The sequence below is a fragment of the Parambassis ranga genome, chromosome 14 (assembly GCF_900634625.1).
Source record: "Parambassis ranga chromosome 14, fParRan2.1, whole genome shotgun sequence".
Classification (NCBI taxonomy): domain Eukaryota; kingdom Metazoa; phylum Chordata; class Actinopteri; family Ambassidae; genus Parambassis; species Parambassis ranga.
In genome coordinates this window covers 12,127,965-12,153,709 of record NC_041034.1, presented here as the reverse complement: position 1 = coordinate 12,153,709, position 25,745 = coordinate 12,127,965, and the positions used below count along the sequence as shown (strand labels likewise).

The window sequence follows — 25,745 nt, the reverse complement described above, 5'->3', positions numbered from 1 at the left end:
CTCGCTCCGCCTGAAACTGCGTTCAACTAGAAGAACGGCAACAACGGCGCACAAACACTTTTGCATTGGCCTCATTGATACTTGGATGCGTTACAACTTTATTTTGTAAAACACACACCGGAAGTTTTTTTGTGTTTCGCGCATGCTCTGAAACCACCCAAACTCTGTTTGGACCACTTCCTGTGTAGTGTTGCCTTCACAATAAAGGCGATGCCGTTGAGAGTAAAAGTGAGTAAACAGAAAATAGGTTATTGTTATACATATACTGTGATTTCACTACGGTGACAATATTTTCCAAAACAATCATAGGCAAGCACTAATGTAAACATTTGTACCCTTCAGCCCAAATCAATCGTTGCATTAAGTACTTTCCTAAACTTGTCTCGGTCTTTTATTATGAAATACTTCCTGTTGATGGTTGTGTAATGATGTTGAGTCTGTTCCTCTGATTACATGAAAAGATGTTAGCGTGTCAGGAAATTAAGATGCACGAATCAAACCTGGTGTAGCATCAGCTTTTTCAAATACTGGTTGGTATTTTTCATAAAATAAGTCTTTGTGCTGCGTCTGTCCTCCGCGCTGTGTAGCTGCTTCTATGCTAATAATTAACTTCCATAGCACTTAGAAGTAACTTTCTACCGCATCTGTAGACTAGCTCGCAGTTCAGCTCTGCATAGGTGTGTAACTTGGCACAGCTGCAGTCACACAGTTCATAGAACAACTTGTTTGCTTTTAATACATATGTATTTATGTATTTAGTCAACGATTTAAAGGTGTTTTCTTTGCTGGACTTATCTGTGACAAACTAGCATACGTTAGCTTCTTACTCTGTCAATACAGAGGAGAGAAAGAAAATGACATTACATAAACATTTTAGAGCTTTAACCTCGTTTCTTGATCTTTTCTGATAGCTGTAACAATACAGACTTCACAGTAATGACTGGTAGCTAGCCATGTTCGATGTTTGTTGGTTAATGACTAGTGTTAGCCACATCCATGGTCAAAGGTGTAAACAGCCAAATGCTGATGCGTTGTTAATACAATTATTTTTATACAAATTGGTAATTATGTGTAAGTAGCTGACTATTGAAGACATGTTGCTGAGAGGATTGTTGTTCAGTGTTTAGGAGCAGGCTAATTTGTTGTAGCTCCTACTTATTGTGCTAAGCTGCTGTTATTGAGATCTGTAGCACCACATACAGGGGCCACTTTCCAAATGTACGTAAAAGGTGGAGCTGAAAAACCAGGTGTACTGTTACGGAAGGTAAAATACCTTCCTGGAAGCCTTTTCAGTGTTGGCCAATAAAACAAGTAGGTGTGACCACAACAGGAAAGGAAAGCAGGAAGAAATCTATATGATGCTCAGCTGTTTTATTGTCTGAGATACCATCTCACCAGGTGTGCCTGTAAAGTAATAGAGACTTGACGGTTAACATTTTTCTCTACATGTATTTGCAGTTGTTGGGGAACCTTTCGAAAAAAATGGGCTTTGAGGATTCACCGGTGGATTTTTTTTACAAATGAGCTCTCCATACTTTATCCTGATATGACAACATGTTTGATTGTCAAAGAAGGATTGGTCAGTGAATCTGCGGCCATCAGTGCTTTGGCACAACTTATACCATTTTTGTAGCAGCTGCTTCACAAAGCCATGGGCCTCTGTTCACATATGTTCAAGATTTTGCGCAGGGGGAAGTATTTTGTTCTCCTTGTTCTGTTGCTCTCAGTGCTGGCATGGATAGCAACCTTCTCAGGTGAAACAGAGAAAGCTGTTTTGGTTTCTCCCGCCACAACACTTACTCTGGTCAAAGAGGACAGTTTGCGGGATAAAGTCAACACTTTGACAACAGCACCTGATCGCTTAAATACTCCACCACAAAAAGTCGATTGCCCTCAGGAGTCACCGTTGCTGCGTAAGTCCAGATTTTGAAGTAGAAATCATTTTCTTATTGTGATTTCTTTAAGTGATTCAACTTTCACCAATGAAATGACAGCCTAGGTTTTTGACTTTGCATGTGTTTTCCTCATACTAGTGTTGTTTAAAATGCTGTTTCTACAGAGGGAGCTATGAAGCTGTCCTTTGAATCGTCTCTAAAACTGAAGGATGTGGAGAATGATAACAAAGGAGTGATTGAAGGAGAGTATGAGCCCTCAGACTGTGCAGCGAGGCAAAGTGTAGCTATCCTCATCCCACATCGCAACCGCGAAAGACACCTCCTCTACCTGCTGCATCACCTGCACCCCTTCCTGCAGAGGCAGCAGCTACACTACACCATTTATGTCATCCAGCAGGTAATTCTTTGTACTGTGCACACATTTTTATGACCTTTACGACTCAGACAAGGATTTGTACTTATGGTTTTCCACTTCTAAAATCTAACGTTGACGCGAAGTATTTTTCTCTCAGAATCCTAAATCTTTTAGCAAGCTGTTTTCAGACGAGTGCAATTACAGTTGAGACATGTAAAGACGAACAAAAAACCAACAGGGATTTTTATATATCAAAGGCAAATGATCACAAAAACAAATAGCATGTTTTTGGACTAAAAGAGGAAATGACTTAGAAGAAAACTGTAGAGCAAGCTAATATTATTTCTGGATCACGGATGTGTGCGTAATGCAGATACGCCTAAAAGAAGGCAGACAAACATATATATGATACTAGTGTGTGTGAGAGAAGTGATGCATTAATACATTGTCCATAAAAGACTACAGCATGTTGTAATTGTAGTGTTTGCTCTTTTGAAAGGCTGGTGATGCAACTTTTAACCGTGCCAAGTTACTAATGTTGGATATTTGGAGGCACTGAAGGACTACAGCTGGGAGTGTTTCATCTTCCATGATGTGGATCTTGTTCCTGAAAATGATCACAATTTATACATCTGTGACAACCAGCCCAAACACCTGTGGTTGGCCGAATGCAACCGGATACAAGTAAGTACATGACTGTGAATATCTCCTGTGGTGACTAACAAAGGATTATCTTATCTTATCTTACTTGGAGCATTTTATGGATGTCTTGGGCCAATAATTAAACTGTTTCCTCCCTCTTTGTGAGCAAACTATTCTTGACTGTGATGGATCAGAAATCATCTTTAATCAAAGATCTACAAATGTTCCTCATAATGTTCACTCTCAGGCTGCGTTACAAAGGCTACTTCGGAGGAGTCACTGCCATGACAGAGATCAGTTTCTACAAGTGAATGGATTCTCAAACACGTACTGGGGTTTGGGTGGAGAGGATGACGATCTTCGCATCAGGTGAGACAGAAACAAATGCTGAGTTTAAATATTAATGTTCTGTTACATGTGAAGCAGATGTGGCTCACATGCCTTCATTCTCGGATGCATTCTGTAGGGTTGAGCTGCAAAAAATGAAGATTGTGCGGCCGCCTGCTGACGTAGCCCGCTACACTATGGTGTTTCACAAAAGGGACAGCGGCAATGAAATCAACAAAGACAGGTCAGTAAATATAGGGATGGGGCTTTCAGTATATTAGATTTAGTCTCTTCAGTGATGTGTTTTTATTTTGTCCTTTCCAGGATGAGATTGTTAGGAAGAACACCACAGGTGTGGAGGAAGGATGGACTCAACAGCTGCTCGTATAAAACGTTATCAGTCGAACGGTTGCCTCTTTATGTGAATGTTACTGTGGACATTGGTAAGCCACAAAGTTGAGATTATTAAAAAGAAGCCTTGCTGTGACCAAAAAAATATGTACTTTATGATATAGTTAATAAACTATAAACCACTGAGTGTGGAAAAGCTACTACATATATACAAGGCAACATATTAAGCACACAATGCACATTGTTTTGTTTAGTTTACACATTAAAATTGAACTCTGCTGCATCTACTATTTGGAGTTAGCTGAAATATTTTTTGCACATTTTTTTGCATATCATGTAGCCTTCATTCCTTCATATTGATGCCAGCCTGCAGGAAAAATAAAATGTTATATAATTCTTGCAAGAAAATTTAAATGATTGACTGTGGCCAAATAAGACCTTTAACAGACATCCAGCGATCAGACATGGATAATTATACACATATGCCTTATTGTCTGTGTGCATCATATACACACACACACACGTGTACTGATACTGTGTGTGTTTCATTATGTTGATGCAATGACGACCATGGACGACTGATAGATATTTCCCCTCGACACATAGTAGATTTTTTTGTTAGGGCTTTATCGTCGACATCATTAGAGAGCTAACTTGTAGTACAGATTATAGATTTGAGTTGCTTTGAGAAGAAGGACAGAAGTGACTGAGGGCGGGCACAGGTGTTACTGCTGGACAGCTGGCCATTATTATCATTATTATTAATAGTAGTATAATAGAAATATCTGTACTATGTTATTGGATGTAATAACAGAAATGTTGTTACTATAACTACTCTCACAAAGTCAATAATCTAAACATGCAGTAATGACTTTAAAACAATGCTTTGCATCCACCTAGCTTAGAGCCATGTGTGCAGAACAAGCCAAACTCAAGCAATAATACTCACATATGTTTAATAACGGAAAGGACGTATGACAATGTTGATCAACTACAGAGCAGACATATTACTTTGTTATAGAGGGACGTCATGGATGGCTCAGCGCCACTATGATTAATGTGACTCCTGAGCATTATCTGCTAACGGCATGTCAAGATGTCTGCTGTGAAAAGGGCCCATTAAAAATTTAAAGTATGTTATTTATTCCCGGTCTTAGGACATGCAATGTGAACCTTTACAGAAATTTAACCCTATATTATTGTTCTAAAAAGTAGTTTAGTGAATGACAAGTTCAAAGATTGTAAATGAGTTAGCGTAAGTTATTATTACACTGTTTGTTTTTTTATAAGGCCTTAAATGTTTGTTTAATGGGTGGTGGGTTATTTATTACTCTGGCCTTTTTAAAATAATTATTTTCAGACCAATCACCTTTTTTTTTATCATCGAACATGAAGATTCGATATTATGCATTCTTTGATCATTGCATGCTGCTTAGAAATGCTTGCTGCGTGTGTGTGTGCCTGAGATACACATATCCACTTTATTTTATTTTACTTTAGTGTGTGTTACAGGCTTAATTTATCTGAGGACAACACAAGCAATATTTCACATTATTTTAGGAGCAGGAAGTAAAAAAAACTTCCTGCACCTAGTAATGTATTCCTACAAGGAACTGTTAGACTTGAGTGTTAAAGTAGTAACAGACACTATGCCATTGTAAATAAAATATTTCTTTGTTGTTGGTGGCCTGACTGTGTATTCATAAAGGTTTCATTTCCACTCCTGAAAGAATTTCTATTATTGTTTTTTTATTGTTTCTTACAAGTACAAAACTAACCTAGACATTTTGTGGAAATATTGTAGCATAAAATCTTTCTTGTTATGGTTTTCATGTCATGTACTTTGAATCTCAAAATAATTCAGTCTGAAGTTTGAGGATGTCATGAAATGGTTGATTCTGGATGATTTGTTGTGTTTTGTTTGTTGATCAGAGCAGAATGCCTCTCACTGTCAATGGGATCACTTTATCTGTAGAACACCTGTATAATAAATAGTATTTTTTATTATGAACTACCTTCATTCTTTGGGGTTCTATGTGTTTATTTGTGAAAATGAATACGCTTTCTATAACATCATCAGTATGACTTTTCCATCATGTAAATATTATTGTAAAAGTAGTTCTATAACAAGAATAAAATTAACATTTTTAAATTAGTAATTAAAAAAAACCTCATCCAATAACCTGCTGTATTACAATCATTTGTAATGAAGTTTAAAGTGTGGCTGTTACACTATATCAGTTCAACAAGTAGTCTGCCATTAATATGGCCTCAGGCTGCAATGTGTAAATCTGGCCAGCAGGGTGCAGTAAGAATACAACATCCACGTCTCAAAGGATGTGTTTAATGCATGTCAGACAGTTTGCAGTTCCAGTCAGGTTGTTATGATGCAAGTCTTATCGTGTCACTTACAGCAGTTATAATTAATACATAAAGTTGTATAATTATAACTCATTGCATCATCTCTACTGTTTCCCATGTGCTGCGGCTCTACCAGAACATTGCATCACTCTGAGGACATGCACTAAAACTAAAGACAAGAATAACCCCTTATTATTCACACACACAATGACATGTCTTCTTATGAACACAGAGCAAAGAAAGAGCGGGATGTCTGAGGCTTTGTATGAACAGAGTGATGTCATCTCCCCTTCCTATGGTGCAGAAAGAAAGCTTTGTCTTTCTGAGGCCAGGCCTGGTCATCTAGCTTACATGTGACATTCACAAAACATTTTTAGCATAAAAATATCAACTCTACAAGCCCGGACACTATGATCTACTCTACAAACCACACCATTCAGACGTGATCAGTGAATGCTTACAATGGGCCTACATTGTTCTAGTAGTGTGGGATGTTCCCGTGTCTGTTTGCAGCTTTAAATGTTCTTTATGTACTGACTTGCTGGTTCATTTCACACATATTTTAAAAGATTTAAACTTTGAAGGCAACAATATATTATTAGGTACAAACAAGGGCAGAGGACCAATAAGATGCTTAATCGGCAAGCATAAAAACATCTTAAAATACATGTAAAGAAGCCGCTTGTTGTGAAGGACCCAATTATTACCCAACTACAGTTCTTTCTCAGCCCCGTTGAGAGTTTAAGCATCTGTCAGCTCATTGTTTTGGTTTTCCGGCCTGTTGCTTTACTTTGGTTCCGTCACACGGCTCTTGTTGTTTGAGCTCATGCAGCCCATAATTAAAAAGTATTTGGTGGAGATGAAAAACAGAGGTAAAGTAGCTGATCTTTGTTAGGTTAATAAAAGCACACAACGCCACATCTGTTCCCGTGTGTCTGCTGGAGGTGTGAATCGGTGGTGTTTTACTCACACCTTCAGCTTAACACATGAGCTTAAAAGGTGCAGATTGATGCACATGTCTCATTCAGACGTGTGCTTGTTTTTATAGTAATCTGATGCTAGGCAGATGTGGGCTAACACAACACATTCAGGCCTCAACCATTTCATGCAACCTGTGCAGACTTCAGACTGACATGGAAGGAGTAGAGACAAGATGAGGACAGGGCTCCTCAAGAATGGACCATGCAAGTGTTAATGTGCAAGGAGGTACCAAAGGGTCAGAATAACCTTCAAACCTGTCCATGTGTTATGAGAACAATTGAAGTGACCTAACTTTGAATGACAGAAAGCGCTCACGTTTACAGACTGATGAAGCCAGAGAAGACGTTCTGTGAGCATCTCCTGAGGTTTACTCCATCCGTTTTTCATCAGACATGCAAAGCTAATTTGCCATGCTATTTGAAACGTTTCTGACCTAAGTTACTGAGTAAAATCTCAGTTTGATAAATTCCTCCAGTCTCACACATCACTGCAGTCAGTGGTGGTTTGACAGCAGTCCAGCAGGGGGTAGATCAGCATCTTACAGCTGTAAAATTTCAAACCTCACACTATGGAATTTGGGTTTTTTTGGATCTGTAATTTTCCATGTGAAACTGTTAGAGGACTAACTGTGAGAAAAATATCATCACTACTTCATTTGAAGGCTGCACATCACATGAATGGTGTACTGTAGGAAAATATCACTCCTATGTGTTTACCCCATGCATTATGTATGTGTTGGTATTAAAGTTGTTGTGCAGTTACAAACAGACAAAGATTAAATGCACAGCACTTAGTAACAAGAACCATGTGTTGTCCATCTCGTCACGCCCCCCCCCCATCCCCCCCTTCTCCCCCCATTTCCCATCTGTGCCCTTCAGGCCCTCACTTCAGTCACCTCCCACTTCCCTCTTCCTTCAGAACCCGTCTGTTTTTGTTTTCCAGCCCGGGCTCTCTGCACAGGAAACTGTATACATTGGGAGCATTCAGGAAGGCAGAGAGCAGCTTTCCCGTCAGCTCCAAGTTTGGGCACATGAAAAAAAAAATGAATAAAAGAGGTCAGTAATTCCTAAACCAGCAGAGAAACAGAAGTCAGCTGTTCTCCTCCTCCTCTAACTTTACTTGCCTCCACTTACAGTCTCAAGATTTAACAAATCACAGCCACACCACTGCCACAAGTTCATCTCTACACACATTCGGAAAATCCTATAAATGAAAGTCAAACATAAAAACTAATGTTCATGAGGAGGGTCTGGCTGTCTTGATGCATGTGTGTCCCAGGCACAAGAGAAGCCAGTGTAAAGGGAGACTGTGTGGAATGAAGGAAAAGAGGAGGAGATAAAAAGGAGCAGAAGGAGACTGGCTGGGGGTAAAAAAACAACAGGAAACCGACCGATTCTAATGCTGTTTCTGCAAATCCTTCACAGATAAAGCAGTGAACCGCCACGTCCTGGCAAACCGACAGGCACGCCATGCTTTTTTCATTGCTCATCTCTTGAAGTAATGACTATCTAAAAGGACTTTTAAGTTTAACAAGTGACGTCACTTCTGCTCTCAGCCTCCAACAGTGTGGTTAGTCAGTCAGAATGTGAGCGGATGCAGACTTTTGGGAGCAGTTTGCTGGGATTTCTGTGAGGCTGCTTTTTTGACCTACAATCTCAACCTTTCTGGAGGTCATATGGATCAGTCGTTGTGCTTTCAGGGGACTTTTTCTTTTAATTGTCTGGACTACTAACTGGAGCCACATGAAGAATAAAGGGACTAAACAGAAGTCCAAAAAGAAAGGAAGTGAAAATGCGTTCGGCTGTGACCTGATAGAACATCTCCAGAGTTCAGGACAAGATGGTAAACGTGTTTTTTTCTTGCTTCCTTTAAATTCTAACACTCTCTCCCAAACAACTATCATCAAGCTACACATTATTTCAATGACTGAATGAGTCAGACACATAATGCAGACTGAACTTTTAATGAGGTATTAGTCATTTCTAACAATGTTAAAGCTGTAAAAACCATCTACATTATGTCATATAAGTAAAACAGAACACACACATCTTTATGTTCCAGCCTTCGTTACATATACATATCAGTGTGTGCATATTTTACATTTAGTGAGGCCATTCATTCACCTATTGGCTGCATTAAATGGTCATTTGTGACTTTGGGTGTGGCTCTTACATATTTTGTGTCAGCTTCCTATGGTGACTATAGTTCCTATGACTAGTTTTGTGTCAGACAAAAGACTGGGCGGTGCTGCTGACCATACATGAGAGAAAATAATGAGCCAAGAAAAAAAGCAGAAAGAAAAGAAAGAAGGGAAACAAGGAGAATGCAACACAAAACATTCAAACTAGTGGTCAGATCAGAGGGTTCTGTTTTCCTCATATGTTTTCTTACAACCATTAACTGTGAGTGTTTGTCGTTAGCGGACAGAATAAGGTGAGCAGAACTCTCCCACGTGCAGAGACGTATTAGAGGCTGTGAGGATCATTTTAAGGAATGACCTGTTGAGAGTGGACTCGTTGGAAGGAGGGTATTCAGTGCAGGAAGTGAGGAAGGAGGTGCGAGCTGTACCCCTGTGTCGTGAAGGCAGCAGACATTTTTATTTTTAGATTATTGGCACACTTTAATGATAAAAACTCCAAAAGCTACTGGGACATTTAGATGACCAGTAAAAAAATATATAATATATAATATAAAATATATCATAACCAGTCTCAATTCAAGACAGTAATACAATCCCACAGATATATACACCCACAATATGTTTCTGAGTAAATTCTTATAAATTGCTCCTGATCCTTCATGGTTTTAAGGTTAAAGGTGAATTTCAGAGACTGTGGAAAATGAAACACAATGAAGTGCAGTGCAGCTAACATGACCACCACACAGAGTATTTTATGTGTAACAGCTTGTAACCACAACTAACAATGAGAACAATGGAGAAACACTGATACAATCACACATCAGTGTAACCTAAGACACAACATGCAGCCATACACAAGTTCCAAACAATGTCATTAGATTTACTTACAAACAATCCTGAAAGAAAAAGATACTAAAAGACAGAACAGTTCATGCAGTAATCTGAGCCGATGACACAAACACATCACCTGTGCTCACACACCTGCTTTAAGACCATCTCTGTGTTTATCCAACAGCAGGATGCACACAGCCATGCTGGCACTTATACATCCTGTCCCACATAAAATGCATGTATATGTTTGTTTTAGTTACAGTTGAGTGTTTATATCTCTGGAGAGGAGCACTTCTGAAATGACATAAACTTTATCTTTTCTCTTGACCAGCTTCCAAAAGGGCATTTTAAATATGGCCCTAAATCATTAAATGATCTTAGGTCAATATTATAAAAGAGCAGCTGATCAGGTTTCAGCATTTAATGAAACATTTTTGTAAAACTGTCAAAACAAACAAACACGGATCTGTGGACTTGTTATGGAGACTGATTCCTGTTAAAGAGTAGAAGAGCAGAAAGCTTCCCTCAGCACAGAAATAGAGAAGCACTAAATGACAACTCCAGAGATGTTCATCATCCAGGCTTTGACCACAGGCATGCAATTAAAGATCCAATTAAGTCCCAAAGATGAGAATGTAAATGGCAGATTGTTGGTGCCTGTGGGAATGACTGAGAAATTAACCATCGCCAAAAATATTCATGTATCCATTTTGTGGAGGATGAATACTACATTAAGTTAGATTTTTAAGAATATAACACAAAAATGTCCTCACATTAACTATTAACTATTAATTAGTGCTTAATATCCTGAGAAATAAAGATCTTGTCCTTATTAATATGAGCTAAATCCTCTCCTTCATACAACTCCAAATACATTAAAGTTCAGTTTTGCGTTTGCAGAAAATGTTTCCATTGATTTGTTGTTTTTAGTGTTATTGAAAGGGAAGCTGTGGTCAGCATGAATCAGAACATGTAGCACAGCAGACAGTTGAATCAGAGCGTCAGTCTGATGCAGTTGTTGTGTGCAGAAGGTGATAATCTGAGTAGGTCGGTGGTTAAATTTCAAAAGCCGTTTTCTATTAGAGGAAATGTCGTAAGTAATACCAGTTACAAGGACTGGGTGTGTCAACTTTCCTCTGAAACAAACAAACCATTTTTAACTTCCTGTCAAAGTCCACCTACAATCACCGGCCCAAAGGAGCAGACAGAAAACAGCCACGGTGGAAACAAACCACATACTATGAAGTCAACCTTATGTGCATTGTTACCACTTAATGTTACATTTAAAGCAATTTCCTTCCCCCGCTGTTAAAACTGAGTCCAACATGCAGTGTAATAGAGCTTGAACAGTAGAAAATAACTGTGGCTGTGTCATTAACGACAGTTCTTCACTAAAGTTCCCCAGGTTCTGAAGAAATGTGCGGAGTTCATTGAGAAACATGGGATCGTGGACGGGATCTACAGACTGTCAGGGGTCACCTCGAACATCCAGCGTCTCAGGTACTCCTGCAATCTGGAAAACCTCCAAAAATATTACATAGTAGGTGACTGGGTGAAATAATAGACAGCTTTAAAAACACAGAGCTGACTTCGTTTGTGTGTGTGTGTGTAGGCAGGAATTCTGCTCTGAGGCGTGCCCTGACCTTACAAAGGAAGTGTACCTCCAGGACATCCACTGTGTGGGTTCCTTATGTAAGCTGTACTTCCGGGAGCTACCTAATCCTCTGCTCACATACGAGCTGTACAACAAATTCACTGTGAGTATACATTCAAATCACATTTGTGGGTTACACTAGGGGGAGAGGAGGGTAATCATGTATGACTGTGTGTGGTTTGACAGCAGATTTGTTCCAAAATCATGCTGTAAAAATGATAATTAGTTACAGACAAAAAGGCTTAAATCCTTCACATGGTCCCTCAAGTATGTTTGTGTCAGCGTTATAAAAACCTTCTATATATCTCTGAGACTTGGTGTTTTCATCTCATTACAGTCAAAAAATCTCACACTATTACATAATTACACAAAAACACCATGGATGATTTACTTGAGCTATGAAAGCAAATAACAAATCCGGCAAATAACTTGTTTTTTTATTTAATATGCAATTTATTTTAAAGATGAAAACATCTTTTACTGCCACTTTTTGATCACAAAGAAGTAAAATAATAGTGCTCATGTATAAACATGTCCTAGAAAACATTTAAAACAACCTGCGTGAACAAAACTGGGGTGACTCAGTCTACATTTAGTGGCAGAGAGAAGCTTTATAGCTGCATTTTTCTGGATGAAATACAGACATGAAAGAGAGGAAGAGGGAATGGGAATGCCAGGCTGTGTGACCATTGCTTTCTGTGTGCCCCGTCCTGTGTATCTTGACGGGCCGTTTGCATACCTTGGCATTCGTACATCTCGTGCTGCTCGCTGCTGAAAACTCCAGCTCTGCAGTGTTTTTAGAGGAAAAAAAAGCTGCGGCTCACATGGCGCACTAAAAAAAAATAACACATCACAAAAAGTTTCTTGTCTTCTTGTAAAGAATGAAGCCGGTGTTGTGTGCTTGATGACGCCAACGCTTCTGTGTTACTATGCAGCACATTGTTGTGTGGGATATGGTGGACTCTCAAGTTTGACTTTGACTGCATGTATGTTTACAGCCTCACATAAGATTAACATGCTCAGCTGGTCTGGGTCACATTAGTTTAAGTGCACACACAGGCTACATGTATGCGTGCAGAGCCAAACAGAACTAAATAGATGGGGGAAAAAACTAAATATTTATGGTTGAGAAGGCATTTGATATCAGATCTTATTCATAAGTCAAACAGTTTTTGATTCTAACAATAACATAATGGGTGCTGGGATCAGAAACAGGAACAGTTTGAAGACTACATATGGATTCCTTTGTTTTCCATGCAGGAGGCTGTCTCGGTCCACGGGGATCATGAGAGACTTTTACACATTCAGAGGGTCATAAAAGAACTGCCGACCCCTCACTTCAAGTGAGCATCGAATTTCTTTCACTCACCCGTTAAGACAAAGTCTGTCTGAGTAATAAATGTGACAAGAAGTTTCTTTATCTACTGCCTGTAGGACTCTGGAGTATCTAACCAAACACCTGTCCCACCTCGCCACATTATGCACCAAAACAAACATGCACACACGTAACCTGGCCCTGGTCTGGGCTCCAAATCTGTTAAGGTAAGTCAAAGATGTGCCTGAAACACTTCAACGTCTGTTTCTATGGAAACCTCTCAGGCCTTTCTTATACTTATATGGATCACTCATTTTTGTAGATCTAAAGACATTGAGGCTGCATCTGGTAACGGAGACATGGCCTTCCAGGAGGTGCGGATACAACAGTCAGTGATCGAGTTCATTTTGAACCACACAGAGCAGATATTCAGCTGTGATTTCACGCAAATAAAACCCAAAGAAGGTATGAAATGTAAAAAATGTAAACACATTCTTTTGTGAGAGATTCGTTGTGATAAAAGATCAACATTGTAAAAACTGATTCATGATGCTCCTGCAGGGCCAAGTCTGATGTGTGGGGAGAAGTACGCCACACTCCCCATCAGTGGGCAGAGCGGCCCGATGAAACTGATGAGCCTGGAAGAAGCTCAGGCCCGCTCACTAAGTCCAAACCATCCCGTGCACAAAGAACGTCAGCGAGAGAACAGCCTGCCTGACACCAGCACTGCCACGCTCTATCACACTGTCATAGACATATCAGACAACAAGTAAGATCTGTCTTCATCTGATGCTGGACATGTATACTTCATGTTTCTCTCACTCTCCTAACAATCTCTCTCTATGTGTGTGTAAGGAGAAAGTTTTCTGGGAAATCAAAAAAGTGGAAGTCCATCTTCAACCTCGGAAGATCTGTGGACTCAAAGGGAAAACTGAGCCGCAATGGCAGTGTGTTCATAAGAGCACAGGGGATAACAGGTACAATAATCAGACATTAATTATATCCATATTAAGACACAGCAACATCATCGTGTATAAGGAGGGACAAAAAGAAATAGTACAACCAAATGATACAAAACAGGAGACACATGGCTGAGGACCCAACCTGATTGGACAGCTTCTATGGCACCAAACTCACTGAAAGTTAATATGGCACTTCCTTATACTGTAGGTATGCCTACAGAAATTACACTTCCTAACCTGGACAAAGGACCTAAAATAAGAAACTGTGTGTTACTGAGATGTAACTTGATTTACACATCAGTATAAAAAGGTTATGTCCTGTTCATGTCTTGTTCTATAACTGCTATGATTGTTTCCACAGAAAAAACAGCTCTCCGTCCATCCAGGAGTATGGAATCCCTGTGCTCATTACCGACAGGTGGGGCTACAACCTTCATTTAAACACAGAACAAAACGACTGTTTAGCAAATAAAATGTTGTTATAAAAAGGTGCTTGTATTATTGTGTTCATAATGAGCACTACTAGATGAAAACACTGCATGTGTTCAATTTATGGGTTGTGTCATTTTTATTGCACAGATGATGACAGGACAGGAAGTAATAGTCCAGCTGGAGGCAGTATTTTCATTCCGGATGTAAAATCCAGAACACTGGGATCTGACTCGCTCTATGACCTGAGTGAACGTGATCATAACTGGGAGTTTAAAGGGAAGGCAGCTGGCGGGGCAACAGGTGGCTGGAGCTCCAGCATGAACCATAGGGGTTCACCTGGTGCTTCTGCACCCCCACAGAAAACCCTACCTGAGCAGCTGAAGGTGTTCAAAGGGGATGACATCAGCAGCTATAAGCCAACCTCCCCAAAAAACAGGAGGATGCTGTACTCAGGTTCCTCCCACAGCAGCTCCTCCCGTCCATCCTTTCCAGGGAGCTTCTTCCCACTGGAGTCTTCACCGAGGCATCAGCGCAGAGCAGTCAACATATCTGAGCCTTTTGCTGTGTCTGTACCTCTGCGCGTGTCAGCCGTTATCAGCTCTAACAGCACGCCATGCCGGGGGCACGCCAAGGACAAAGCAGCTACTTTGAAACCCTGCAAAGAGAGCATGGAGCCGAGCAGCAGCAGTGGAAAGAGCAACACGTTTCCTCAACTGGAACCCAAGAAGCAGGAAGGAAGAGAGAAGATAAACACAGATGAGCTGACCTCTGGAGTACCAGCACAAGGTGAGAGCATCCTACTATATCACATTTTACAGTGGCTTATGTTAAACATTATATATTTATATATATGTAACAGGATGTGATGATAAATACATACTAATTTTATCCAGATACAAGCAAGAAAGCGATTCAAGAAGGTGAAAGAGGGAGGAACATTTCTGAACTGGAACCACCATCCCTTGCAGATGCAAGAGAAGGCACAGATGCAGTGCCATCTACTGGGAAAGAACTGCACAGCCAGTCCACAGACACACAACTGGTAAATCACTGCACATTTGGTGTTCTGGAATAATATAATTGTCTGATTACTTTGTAAATAAAGCTGTTATTATGTTGTCTAAAAAGGGTAGCATTGTATTCTGAATCCCAAAAACTCCACTTAAATGAGAGAGGAGCCATTTTGCGCACATATATTTTTGTTTTAGAAATAAAAGGTGGAATCATTTTTGGTCATTTCATTCTTCCTGTTTGTATATGTCCTCAGGATAAGGGAACTTCTACTGGGAAAAAGCTGTGGCCTGACCCCCACCAAGAACTGAAGATAACTGAACCTGAAATTGACCTGCTGGATGAGACTTTCAGACCCGTTTTTGGCTCAGTGAGCACTTTTGAGAACGCCAAGTTAACGATGGATGTTAAGTCAAAGCGAAGCCGCAGCTCTCCATCTCTGTCGTTGCTGTGCAGGGAGCAGTCATCAAATACCTCTCTGAGTGATAGTGTAATCGCCACTGGATCTGACTCTGCAAAGAAGCAACCCTCAGAGTCAGACATCGTGTTTTCTATTCACAAAAACTTTGATGTAACTTCTGGTGGAAAAACACAAAATGCCCGGGCTGCTGACATGGTGGAAGAAAAGGAGAAGCAACACACAGCCTTAAAGATGGATAAGCCAGCTGAAAACAAGCTGAACCTTCCATTAAAGGAAAGTTTAGATCAAGTTATAAATCCATTCACAATAGAGGATGTTCCAGTGGTGGCAAGCTTCTCTGGAAAATCTCAGAAACTTTCTCAAGAAGATGAAAAAATGTCAAACAAAAGTCAAAAGCTTCCAGAGGTGGAGGTTACCCCGAGGCTGCCTGTGTGTTTGGAGGAGAGGCGTAGCACCTTGGACGTGCCAATCCTCGATGACGATGAAGGATGTGGTGGGACCACAGAGGAGCTGGACTTGGTGGAGCCCTGGGAGGATCTTAGCTCCACTAAGCAGTGGGTCACCAGCCCCCTCCACTCACCTGATGTGGAGGAGTTGTTTAACCAGCTCTCACCCTTCAGCTCACATGAGGACAACACAGGAAAGATTTCATCCCCCACAGGTGATAATAACAGACAAACCCTCATTAGGAGCACTGAACGCTTCTCAGGACACATTCCTCAGACTGCCAGCAACAGGCCAGAGAATAAATGGAAACATTTCCCATCAGTAACTACACTGATGAATATGAGCAGCACAGCACAACCACAAACAGTAAAGTGCAGCATGGCAAAGCAGAAGAACACAGTGTCATCTCATAGGTTTAACAGACAAATGTCTTATGAGGCAGCTGCCTCAGAGAAAAGAGAGGAAAACAGCTTTTCGAAACACAGGCCCTATTCTCTTAACTTAGACCTGGGGCATCGATGCATCAGAGACATTTCCAATCAACAAAACAGGAATTCATCAGAGTTTTCCTCATGTCAGAGAGGATTACAGGCCTCATCAGGAACTGTCAACAACGGACTGCCCTCAGAGCTGGAGCTGTTTCTCAGTGATCGGCAGGCCCCTCTGAGGCGAAACTCGGCCCCGGTCAGCGTGTCGTCAGTGCGGACAGCCTTCATGATAAAAACATGCCAGGCCAAAGCTGTGCCTGTCGTCCCCCCAAAGGTGCAGTACAGTCAGATACCTCACTCCAGGCATGAGAATGACAACGCAGTGAAGGAACCAGAAAAGGAACATCCCAAAATAAGCACAGAGAAAAGCAACGCTGCACCTCCTCTGATGATGTCAGACCTGAAGGAGGAGCTGGAAAACAAAGAACCTGCCCCCAAACACCAAAAACACCCAACTGTTGAGAAATCTGCCGAGTCTGCGAAGACTACATCCACTCCAGAGCTGCCAGTCATAACCAGGAGACACGCACCCTCTCTGGAAGTGTTCGTAGACTGTCCCAAACCCACCAGAGGAAACATCTTACAGAGGCCCTCCTTTAGGAACAGGCAGAGACCTCAGAGCCTCATCCTGCTCAGCCCTCCTTTTCCCATCATGGACTATCCACCATCAGGTGACGATGGCAAGCTCCTGTCATCCATCAAGAGCCTGAACGACACATCAGCGGTCAACGTGTTTTCTAAAGACATGGCAGAGGGGATTACCCTTCAAAATAAAATGACTATTCCAAAAAGTGGACAGAGACTGGAAACATCAACCAGCTGCTTCTACCAGCCACAGAGGAGGTCCATGATATTTGACAGCAGGAGCCACAGGCAGATTGAGTGACTGGAGGTGCACTCACTGCAGAGGAGACGCTTGTAAATAGATGCAGTACATAAATAATTTTACTGTGGAGGAAGATGTTATCCTATCCATTGGATTGTATTGCTTTACACATTATTTGAAAAGTAATTATGTGAGGAAGAGGAAGCCATGCTGAGATCCCAGACTGCAACTAATGATATTTTTTCCTTATTATTATTTAATCTTATTAAGTAAAATTAAATACACTTTGTTACTTTCCAACAATACTGTAGTTTAAAACCTTCAAATCAAACCTTCAGCATTTTAATTAGTTATGGAGACAGCTGGAGGCCGTCTGCTGAGGAAGAATGTATATGTGTGAGATTTACACTCAAAATGTTCCTTTGATTTTGTTTAGTTTCAGTGAAGTAAAAACGTTATTTGACACTTACCTAAAAGTATTGCTAGTGTAATTTCAGGTGCTATATATTGTTTTTTTATTTCTTATTTTTGAGATACTATTCTTCACACATCAACAAGACATATAACCTGTTTAATCTTCCTAGGTGTCTGAATAATTAAAGGTTTGCCAAGGAAATGACAAAATGTTAAACAGCCATGAATTTATTTATTCTTTCATCACCTTCCACATCATATGCAGTAACCTTGATACATTTATATACTGTATGTACGCCTGGCTCTCTGATGAGCTGAAGTCAATGTGATTTTTTTAAACTAATATTTAAAAGAAAAATGTTGTTTTTGATTTAATACATCAGAAGGTTAATTCACCTACAGAAGGACTTTGATTCATGTGTATCTGGATTTTATGTTTGTTTTTGTAGGAACATTTTCTTTTGGTGATCTGAATTTCTGGAGCTGCTTGTCAGACAGTAAACTGGAAGTTGACTTTGTTGTGCATGCTGACTGTATTCAATGTGTTCAAGATCTTCATGGTGCTTTGAGTCAGAGGAAGCAATATCCAGATTCTTCTCCTTCTATAAGTTGACGTTACTGCCTTTCATGGTGTGTCATAAACAGATGTTATTGTGGTTACAGTGCAGTCTGGATGGACTGGGTCTGGACTGAGTGAATGCAGTGTTAATGAAGAAAGTTGTATTCATTTTGAAACGCCTGTATACTTGTTGATACTGGAAATGACTGACTGAACTGAACCGTGTGTGTATTCATTGGAAAAAAACATATGAATTGAAACATTTGATGTGACGAAGGAACCTAATGTACATAAGATGCTAAATGAGTTTTGTTACAACAAAGAGTTATGAGAATAAAAAGCCAGAAATGAACAGCTCTGCTCATGTTTCTCTTTGATTGACGTGTCTGATTCACCATGAAACATTTTTTTTGTTACATTTTTAGTGACGATTCCACTTTGAACAGGACCAAACAAATCCGGATGATTTATGACCTATAGTTTGCATCTTTATCTTGTGATTGCACCACACATCTCCAACCTTGATACATTTGAACCTGATGTCTTCACCTTGCCCAGAACACCTGCCCAGAACGCCGCCTGCTACAACACACATGATCCACAGCAAACTCACAGCTCACATATTTAACTGACAAGATAAACAACTCCCCTTGTGAGCTCCAGTCTTCCTCTCGCCACAAGAGGGAGGCATACTCAACCAGCAGCCTCTGTGGCAGTCAGGACATTTTTAATGTTTAAAATGTAATCAGTGAATAGTTTGTGTCTCTCTGTTTTACCTTTGTGGCCTGCATGTGCTGTTTTCCAAATTAACTGGTTAGTCAGCACCTGGTTTAAGTGTGTATGTCATACAGAATCTTCTACCCTCACAAAGGAGCATCAGACTGCAGCAGCTGCACGAGGAGGAATGTGACTGTGCAGTTCGGACCTCGCCTCGTATGGTGTGTTTTCACTGCAGTTGAAAAGCCACAAAGCTTGTTTTCGCACTTCCAGCTTGGTGGTAAACTATGAGCTTTGCCACGAGATGACGCTCCTGCTCCACACTGCACCTGCTGGCACTGAAACAAAGACAGGAATGTAACAAACAGTCAGTTTGTTAATGTTAACACACGCTGCAGTGGGAAAGTGACAGGTCCCGTGTCTCTGGGGACTCTGCAAAATCATCTGTCAACCACTGTCCAATATGTTGGGCATGTATTTGCGCAATTACGCGTGGCTTGTGCGTTCTTGGCGAGGCCAAAGAATGTGGACCGTCTGACATCCTTTTAAAAAATCTATACTTTGAAGTGCAGATTTCACCGAAAACCACAGTAAAGTCTAGGCACTAATGTAGACACGGGAATTACATTTCTTTTTTATAAACATGGTTGAAACACAAAATGCACAAGTAGGTACGTGACACGCAGGTTATGATACACACAAGTTTGTTTAAACTATTACAAATATGAAAAGTACATCAAAAGTACATCAACACCATTAAGCTCCAACAGATTTTTCCCACCAGGATACATTTAGCGTCTAACTTGTTTCCAGCATCTCACCGCACAGGTAGGCTTCTTATTACCACCTTATGCAAGTCTAACATCCTCCATGTGCTCATATATTAACCGCCGACAGGTGACACCGTCAAGCGTTAAGTTCACTGTAGTTTTATCCAAATGTCACATCTAATATCTCCACTAAAATCACATTCAGGGGCATTCACTGTGCAGCAGCGGGCGCTTGCAGAGGTCTCTTCCATGTCTGCGCAGTTCATTATTTCTCGACCTTTGACACTGCTTGTGTATGGGCCGAGAATTAAAAAGGCGTATTCTCAGCACACTGAAAAAGGCATGCAGCTAGAGCACGGTGCGCGCGTTGAATATTCAATTAGCGAGGGGGGGACCGCAGGAAAGGAGTGAAGCTGCGTGCCAGTCCTTCATCTTACATTACTGATTAGCTGTTAAACAGATTATATACAGCTGAATGGGTTCAAATGTTGCAGCAGAAAACAGCCGGAGTTCAAGGCAATGACGAGCGGTTTCCTTCCTCGCCACTTCAGCCGGCTGCACACACTTTTGTCTTCAACAACAGCTCCATAATGAGTTGGTTTTTTAACAATCTTAAACAGCGCGGAGAGCAACTGAACCTGTTTCCAGTCCATCGGTTCCATTAACGTGACGCGCTACTAAAATAAAAAAAGAATGTGTCTGTTAGAGAACCTGAAGCTGATTTTCTATCAAAGTGCACAGTTAGTGCAAAATACAAATTTGTCGTATTTTTAACCATAAAGTTTCATTTCTGTTTAAACTCGTCACATTTAATGTATTTATTGACCAAAGACGTAGAAATTTAATAGCACACACGCCAGGGAGCATTATATTGTGAGGATAAAAGTGCATGTATCATAACATCTTTGTTAAAAAAAATATCCTGCTGATATAATATCTCCTTTCTTCCAACAATAACTCAGTTCTCTACTTACAGGCGAGGTTAGAAGTCTCGAGCAGCTCGCGTTTGTCCTCTGAGAACACGTGTAAACAAACACCTTATAAATGCATTAAAGTGTTTAAAAGTTTATAAACAGTTGTGTTAATGTTGCTATGTTAACTCGTCAAGGTTTACTACACACTTTTACTAAAGCTGAATAAGTTTAAAGTAGTTGAATGTGCAGTGCCACAGCAAGCCACGCGGGTCCAAAAGAGCTCTCATTGAGAAGCCACGTGTCCGTTTCCAAAGCCTCTCCAACTTAACCACCTCCTTTGTACGACTAACCCACATCGGCAGCGTCCCTCCACATAAAGGGATTTGCAATTTCAAGATATTTCAGCTTAAATGTTTTTGACAGTTCCCTCGCTTTTACCTCGGCTTGGTTATTTTAACTGTGCCAAATGGGTCACCTTGGGTTGCTGTCTGCGCGCAAAGGGCTTTTGCGCGCATTCAGTCTGAATTTTTTCCAACTTTCCTTGACGGGGAAACCAGCTGCTGGTCGTGAAAAGACGGCTTATTAATTGTCCTTTGTCATGCAGAATTGCTTGATTTCTAAAGAAACGTACAAAGGCTCTTTTTCAGGATTCAAGTATTTTGTTTCGTGCGTATTTTCAAACCATCGAATCAGCTGCAGCGCCGCGCCGTCTACCAGACTCTCAGGTACTGACTGCCTGCTCCCTTTGTCCCCTTTTAATGCTGTTGTAAATCGTGCAGACTGATTTGTTACAAGCTGTTCTTTTAATCTGATAGATAAGAGACATGTCAAAGAAAAGCCGTAAATAAAAAATTAGCCAGAATAAAGACAAGGGCGAGTCTGCTAGATGGGCGCCTGTTGACTCAAGCGGCTCTCCAGCGTCAGGGGAGCCCTCTACTCAGCTCCGTCAAGGTTACGTCCACAATTCCCTTTTCTTCTTTTTAAAAAGACACCGTAGTCCTTTTTGCTTCAATGAATTGATCGGCACAAAATTAAGAATAAATAAATTGAGCATTTGGAGCACCGAGCGTATAAGCTCCCCCAGGGCGCATACCCCCGGGCTATTGAATGGATAAAGGGTGCTTTGCAGAGGACGTTGTGAGCAAAATGGGGCTCTATGGTGCAATTAACAAAATAGTCTAATCCCATATCTTAACAAATGCAAATATTGGAGTTTTGTTAAAATAGTTAAGTGAACAATTAAAGGAAAGTTTACAAGTGAAACCAGACAAGGCACACTGATGCAGATAATGTGCTGTACGCAATTTAAGAACAGTTTTACTTACTTTAAAAAGTCTACTGATACATTTACATGGAGGAAAATATAATTTAAACCCTAATCAGCATCATAAATATAAATTTGACACCCAAAGCTTCAGGCCCAGAGCAGCTGTAACGGTGCGTAAAATAGGCGAACAAAACTGGAACTATTCGCTCAAGTCCGGGCTTGGTCTTTCTGGAGATGGTTTATTCATAAGTTTCCTCATTTTTATCTGAAGCAGAAAATACATAAACACTCCTTTCACACTCATTTTAACTATACAATAAATTTTGCTTCAGTCTAAAAGACTGAATGCATGTTCGAGGATGGTGCGTATTACACTTGGAATATATATATTTTGTTTTTTTTTATTTGTTGTATAAACAATTTAAAATAAAATAATAAATTAAATGATAAATTCTAACTGTGATTTTGTCATTTATAAGGACATATCGGTGGAGTTGAAAAGGAAACTAAAACCCATGGAGCTCATAAAACCGACCATAAACTTGACCACAATGCTGCGTAAAGAATAAGCACAATATGGGTCATGGACACCAAACTGTGTTCTTTCCTCATTTATTTTCATGTTAGATCAATATCTTAAGATATGCACACTCCTAATGCACTATTATATACCAGCAGTGATTATTAACTCAGTCACACACGAGACAGATTATTTCAGCTGGGATGAAACTTGAAAAGAGCTCCAGAGGGACAGGGCAGTGATATCTGGGTTGAGTGTCCCCAAGGGAAAGCACATAAGAGGACCCCACAATAAAGCCTTTATCTCCTCCAAGCGATAAAGATTATTGAGCATTTGATTTACTCGCCCAGTTCATATGTCCTGATGAGCTGGTTACATACACAGGGACATTTGGTTTGTATGGAGGACGCAGAAAAATATTTATCTTTTTGGATAAAATGTTACTCACATTTTAAAGATGTGTGTAGGATAGATAAATAGGAAAATATTAATTTAAATATATTTTTGCATTTTCCACAGAAAGACTCTCACGCTTGAAAACCCTAAGGTGCACCACAGCCATGCGGGCGCAGTAAACGTGGGTTTGAATGAATGGGAACGTAAATGTTACCATTTTCAGCAAAGCTACTGTGACACACAGTATTTCAGCTCTATACAACCTTTTTAATGTAATTTAATGTCCAATCTGATAATACCAAGTAGAATCCAGGTGCGCCACTGTGCGCACTCAGTGGTGCGTAAAAGCTTCAAAATTAAACCCACAGGACACCGTAGTCTATCGCTCAGAAATATTTTTATTTAAGTATCAACATTTTTAAATAAATAAATATTTTTTCAATTACACTGAAGATATAATTTCAGAGTGATCTGATCGATGTGACAAGCGTTCCATATTTTGAAGCCTCAGTTCCAGCCACACAGAATGAATCTAACCGGTAGTAACCATGTACCGTACAAAATACTGTCTTCCCCCAAAATACTAATCAACAATGTTGCTATTGTTTTTGGGGTTTGCTTTTACAATTATGCCTACTATACTCATCGGATTGGCAACAACAATCAACTGTTTTCAGAAAAAAACTACATACAAAACGTACAACATGTATACAGCTATACATAAAATTCAGGGCAGTCCCCTGATTAAATATTCTCTGTCTATATACAGGTGACTGAACACAGGTGGCACAGTCTCTTTTTTGGCTGTATTCAAAAACATTAGAAGCAAAAACTTTCAGACGGGGTAAAGAGAGAAAGTTCAGGGGGAGACGGACAGGTCCACATCCTCTTTTTCGGACGAGGATGGAGATATGGGCATGTCATCGTCCTCTTCCTCTGAGCATCTCGCGGTTGACAGGGACGAACATTTGCAGTTATGTGACCCAGTCCTTTGGCCGCTGCTCTTGCCCTCCTTTTTGTGCTTTACTCTGCGGTTCTGGAACCAGATTTTCACCTGTTTCTCAGACAAGTTCAGGTACGTGGCGATCTCGATGCGCCTCAGTCTGGAGAGGTACATGTTGGAGGTGAACTCGCGCTCCAGCTCCAAAAGTTGTGTGCTGGTGAAGGCGGTGCGCATGCGCTTGCTGCTCTGAAGTTTACTGTTGCTGTTTTCTGTAAAGAAATAAAATGAAATAAAAAAATAAGAGACTGTCAGACACAGTGATAAAACTCCAACACGTGAGATTTGGTTTTGTTTCACTCATTCAGTCAAATGTTAAAAGAGTTTTTACTCACCGATGGAGATGCAGTGGAACTGGCGCGGGTCTGGGACAGAGTACGCAGCTTGGTATAGTCCTGGTCCGTGGCTGAGGTTGACGCTGTTGGATGAAGTGTGTTGTCTTGACAGAGCTGAGTGGCAGTACTGTGAGCTGAAAGGGGGAAAAGATGCTTTAAGGAGCGGCAGTGTGGGTGGAGACGGATGGAGCTGGGACGCTGCCATGCACAGCGGACAGAAGCACAGCAGCCCGGCTTTCCTGGAGTGGCAGGAGCCCGGCAGCCCGTGTGGATGGTGCGGCGTGTGCACAGCGTACGGGAATAACGGCGGATTGTTCTCGTTTCCTTTGTCGTTAGCCTCCCTTAAAATCAAGGAATCCACGAGAAAAGATCTCGGCATGTTTGCAAACTTGTTGCTCAGCGTGGTTGAAGTTTACTAAGCCGGTGCGTCGCTGGTTGCGTCAGTGTGCTCTCCTCGGGACGGTGGACAGCGAAGTGGTGCTGAAGGCGCACAGCCTCTCTTTAAATAGCCGCCGTGGACTCGGTTCGGCCATGTGACGGTTACGCTGTAAGCGGCCAAGAGCTCTCAATAGGGTTTTGTGCCTTTCTCTCGGCATTCCCACTGCACGCTTCCCCATTATTTCACTTGTTAACTAAATGAACTGCATAATGTAGTCTATTCTTGTCAGCCCCACCCACGCCGCAAGAGGCGGCACTGCCCATTCTCCCTTTTATCATCACTCTCATTTTATCATAGTGAAGAGCTTAAATCTGCGAGAGAAAACGTTTCTGTCACATTTTGGAAGGCCGTTGTGTATTCAAGTTTTGTCTTAGACGTTAAACAGTCCGTATAAGTTAGAAGGCGCCTGTAGATCCGAGATAAATGCTGCGTTTCTTTTTCAAAACAAGCCGGAAAAATCACTGGATACATGTCCTTCATTTGTTTATAGGTTTATTATGTCTGCATTTGGCGAGAGCAGAATCGAGTTTTAATTAGAACCAACAAACAATCACTCTTGTATAATTCTGGCATGCCTGCGTGCGTCCTGACAGGTACGTGCACTTGTGTGGCTACTTTACAGAAGCTGTTGAGCGCAAACATAAACGCAACAGCTGAATGTAAAGTTTATGCATATCCATTTTAGGGTTAATGTGTCATTTCTGGGCACAAAAAAAGAGACAAGTCATTGCCTGAAGGCAGTGCTGTTAAAGAGCAGTGATTAATTCCTTTGCTCGGGCCCCTGCCGAGCCGGGGGGGAAAGAATATGTAAAAATAACCAGGTTTTCACTCTGCGGCCCTTATTGAATGTCATTGTGGAGGGTTTTCAATGAGAGAGAAAGAGAGTCGAATTAAAGTGTGTGACAGCGGCGGATAGACGCAACAAAGGCGACTCTGTCATAGAGGAGCCCAATGCGCTGTGCGTGAAGCCCCCGC

At 40.9% G+C, this 25,745-nt stretch overlaps 2 protein-coding genes and 1 pseudogene across 3 annotated transcripts; 2 read left to right on the top strand and 1 right to left on the bottom strand.

The window, feature by feature from the left end:
• Positions 1-415: 415 nt before the first annotated feature.
• LOC114445887 (beta-1,4-galactosyltransferase 4-like) lies at positions 416-5,584 on the top strand (annotated as a pseudogene).
• A 2,616-nt stretch (positions 5,585-8,200) lies between these two features.
• Positions 8,201-18,764, top strand: LOC114445886 (rho GTPase-activating protein 31-like). Of its 2 annotated transcripts, none has more exons than XM_028421196.1 (12): positions 8,201-8,754; positions 11,281-11,383; positions 11,496-11,640; positions 12,798-12,880; positions 12,972-13,079; positions 13,175-13,317; positions 13,414-13,621; positions 13,711-13,829; positions 14,176-14,232; positions 14,394-15,032; positions 15,140-15,288; positions 15,514-18,764. In XM_028421196.1, the coding sequence occupies exons 1-12, from the start codon at positions 8,655-8,657 to the stop codon at positions 17,497-17,499; spliced, it is 3,840 nt and encodes a 1,279-aa protein (XP_028276997.1). In that variant the 5' UTR covers positions 8,201-8,654; the 3' UTR covers positions 17,500-18,764. The 2 variants fall into 2 exon arrangements, with proteins under 2 accessions (XP_028276997.1, XP_028276996.1); XM_028421195.1 differs by having other exon boundaries at positions 8,202-8,754; positions 13,708-13,829.
• A 5,091-nt stretch (positions 18,765-23,855) lies between these two features.
• LOC114446354 (GS homeobox 1-like) lies at positions 23,856-24,787 on the bottom strand. The gene is made up of 2 exons (XM_028421907.1): positions 24,332-24,787; positions 23,856-24,208 (listed from the first exon to the last, which is right to left on the bottom strand). Exons 1-2 carry the CDS (start codon positions 24,708-24,710, stop codon positions 23,856-23,858), a joined length of 732 nt encoding a protein of 243 aa, XP_028277708.1. The 5' UTR covers positions 24,711-24,787.
• Positions 24,788-25,745: the final 958 nt, after the last annotated feature.

Coding starts and splice junctions, on each gene's coding strand:
- LOC114445886 (XM_028421195.1), top strand. CDS start 8,655: ATGAAGAATAAAGGGACTAAACAGAAGTCCAAAAAGAAAGGAAGTGAA. Junction 13,318..13,413: donor GCAAATAAAACCCAAAGAAG/GTATGAAATGTA, acceptor ATGCTCCTGCAG/GGCCAAGTCTGATGTGTGGG. Junction 14,233..14,393: donor CCTGTGCTCATTACCGACAG/GTGGGGCTACAA, acceptor TTTATTGCACAG/ATGATGACAGGACAGGAAGT.
- LOC114446354 (XM_028421907.1), bottom strand. CDS start 24,710: ATGCCGAGATCTTTTCTCGTGGATTCCTTGATTTTAAGGGAGGCTAAC. Junction 24,209..24,331: donor GTTCCACTGCATCTCCATCG/GTGAGTAAAAAC, acceptor ATTTCTTTACAG/AAAACAGCAACAGTAAACTT.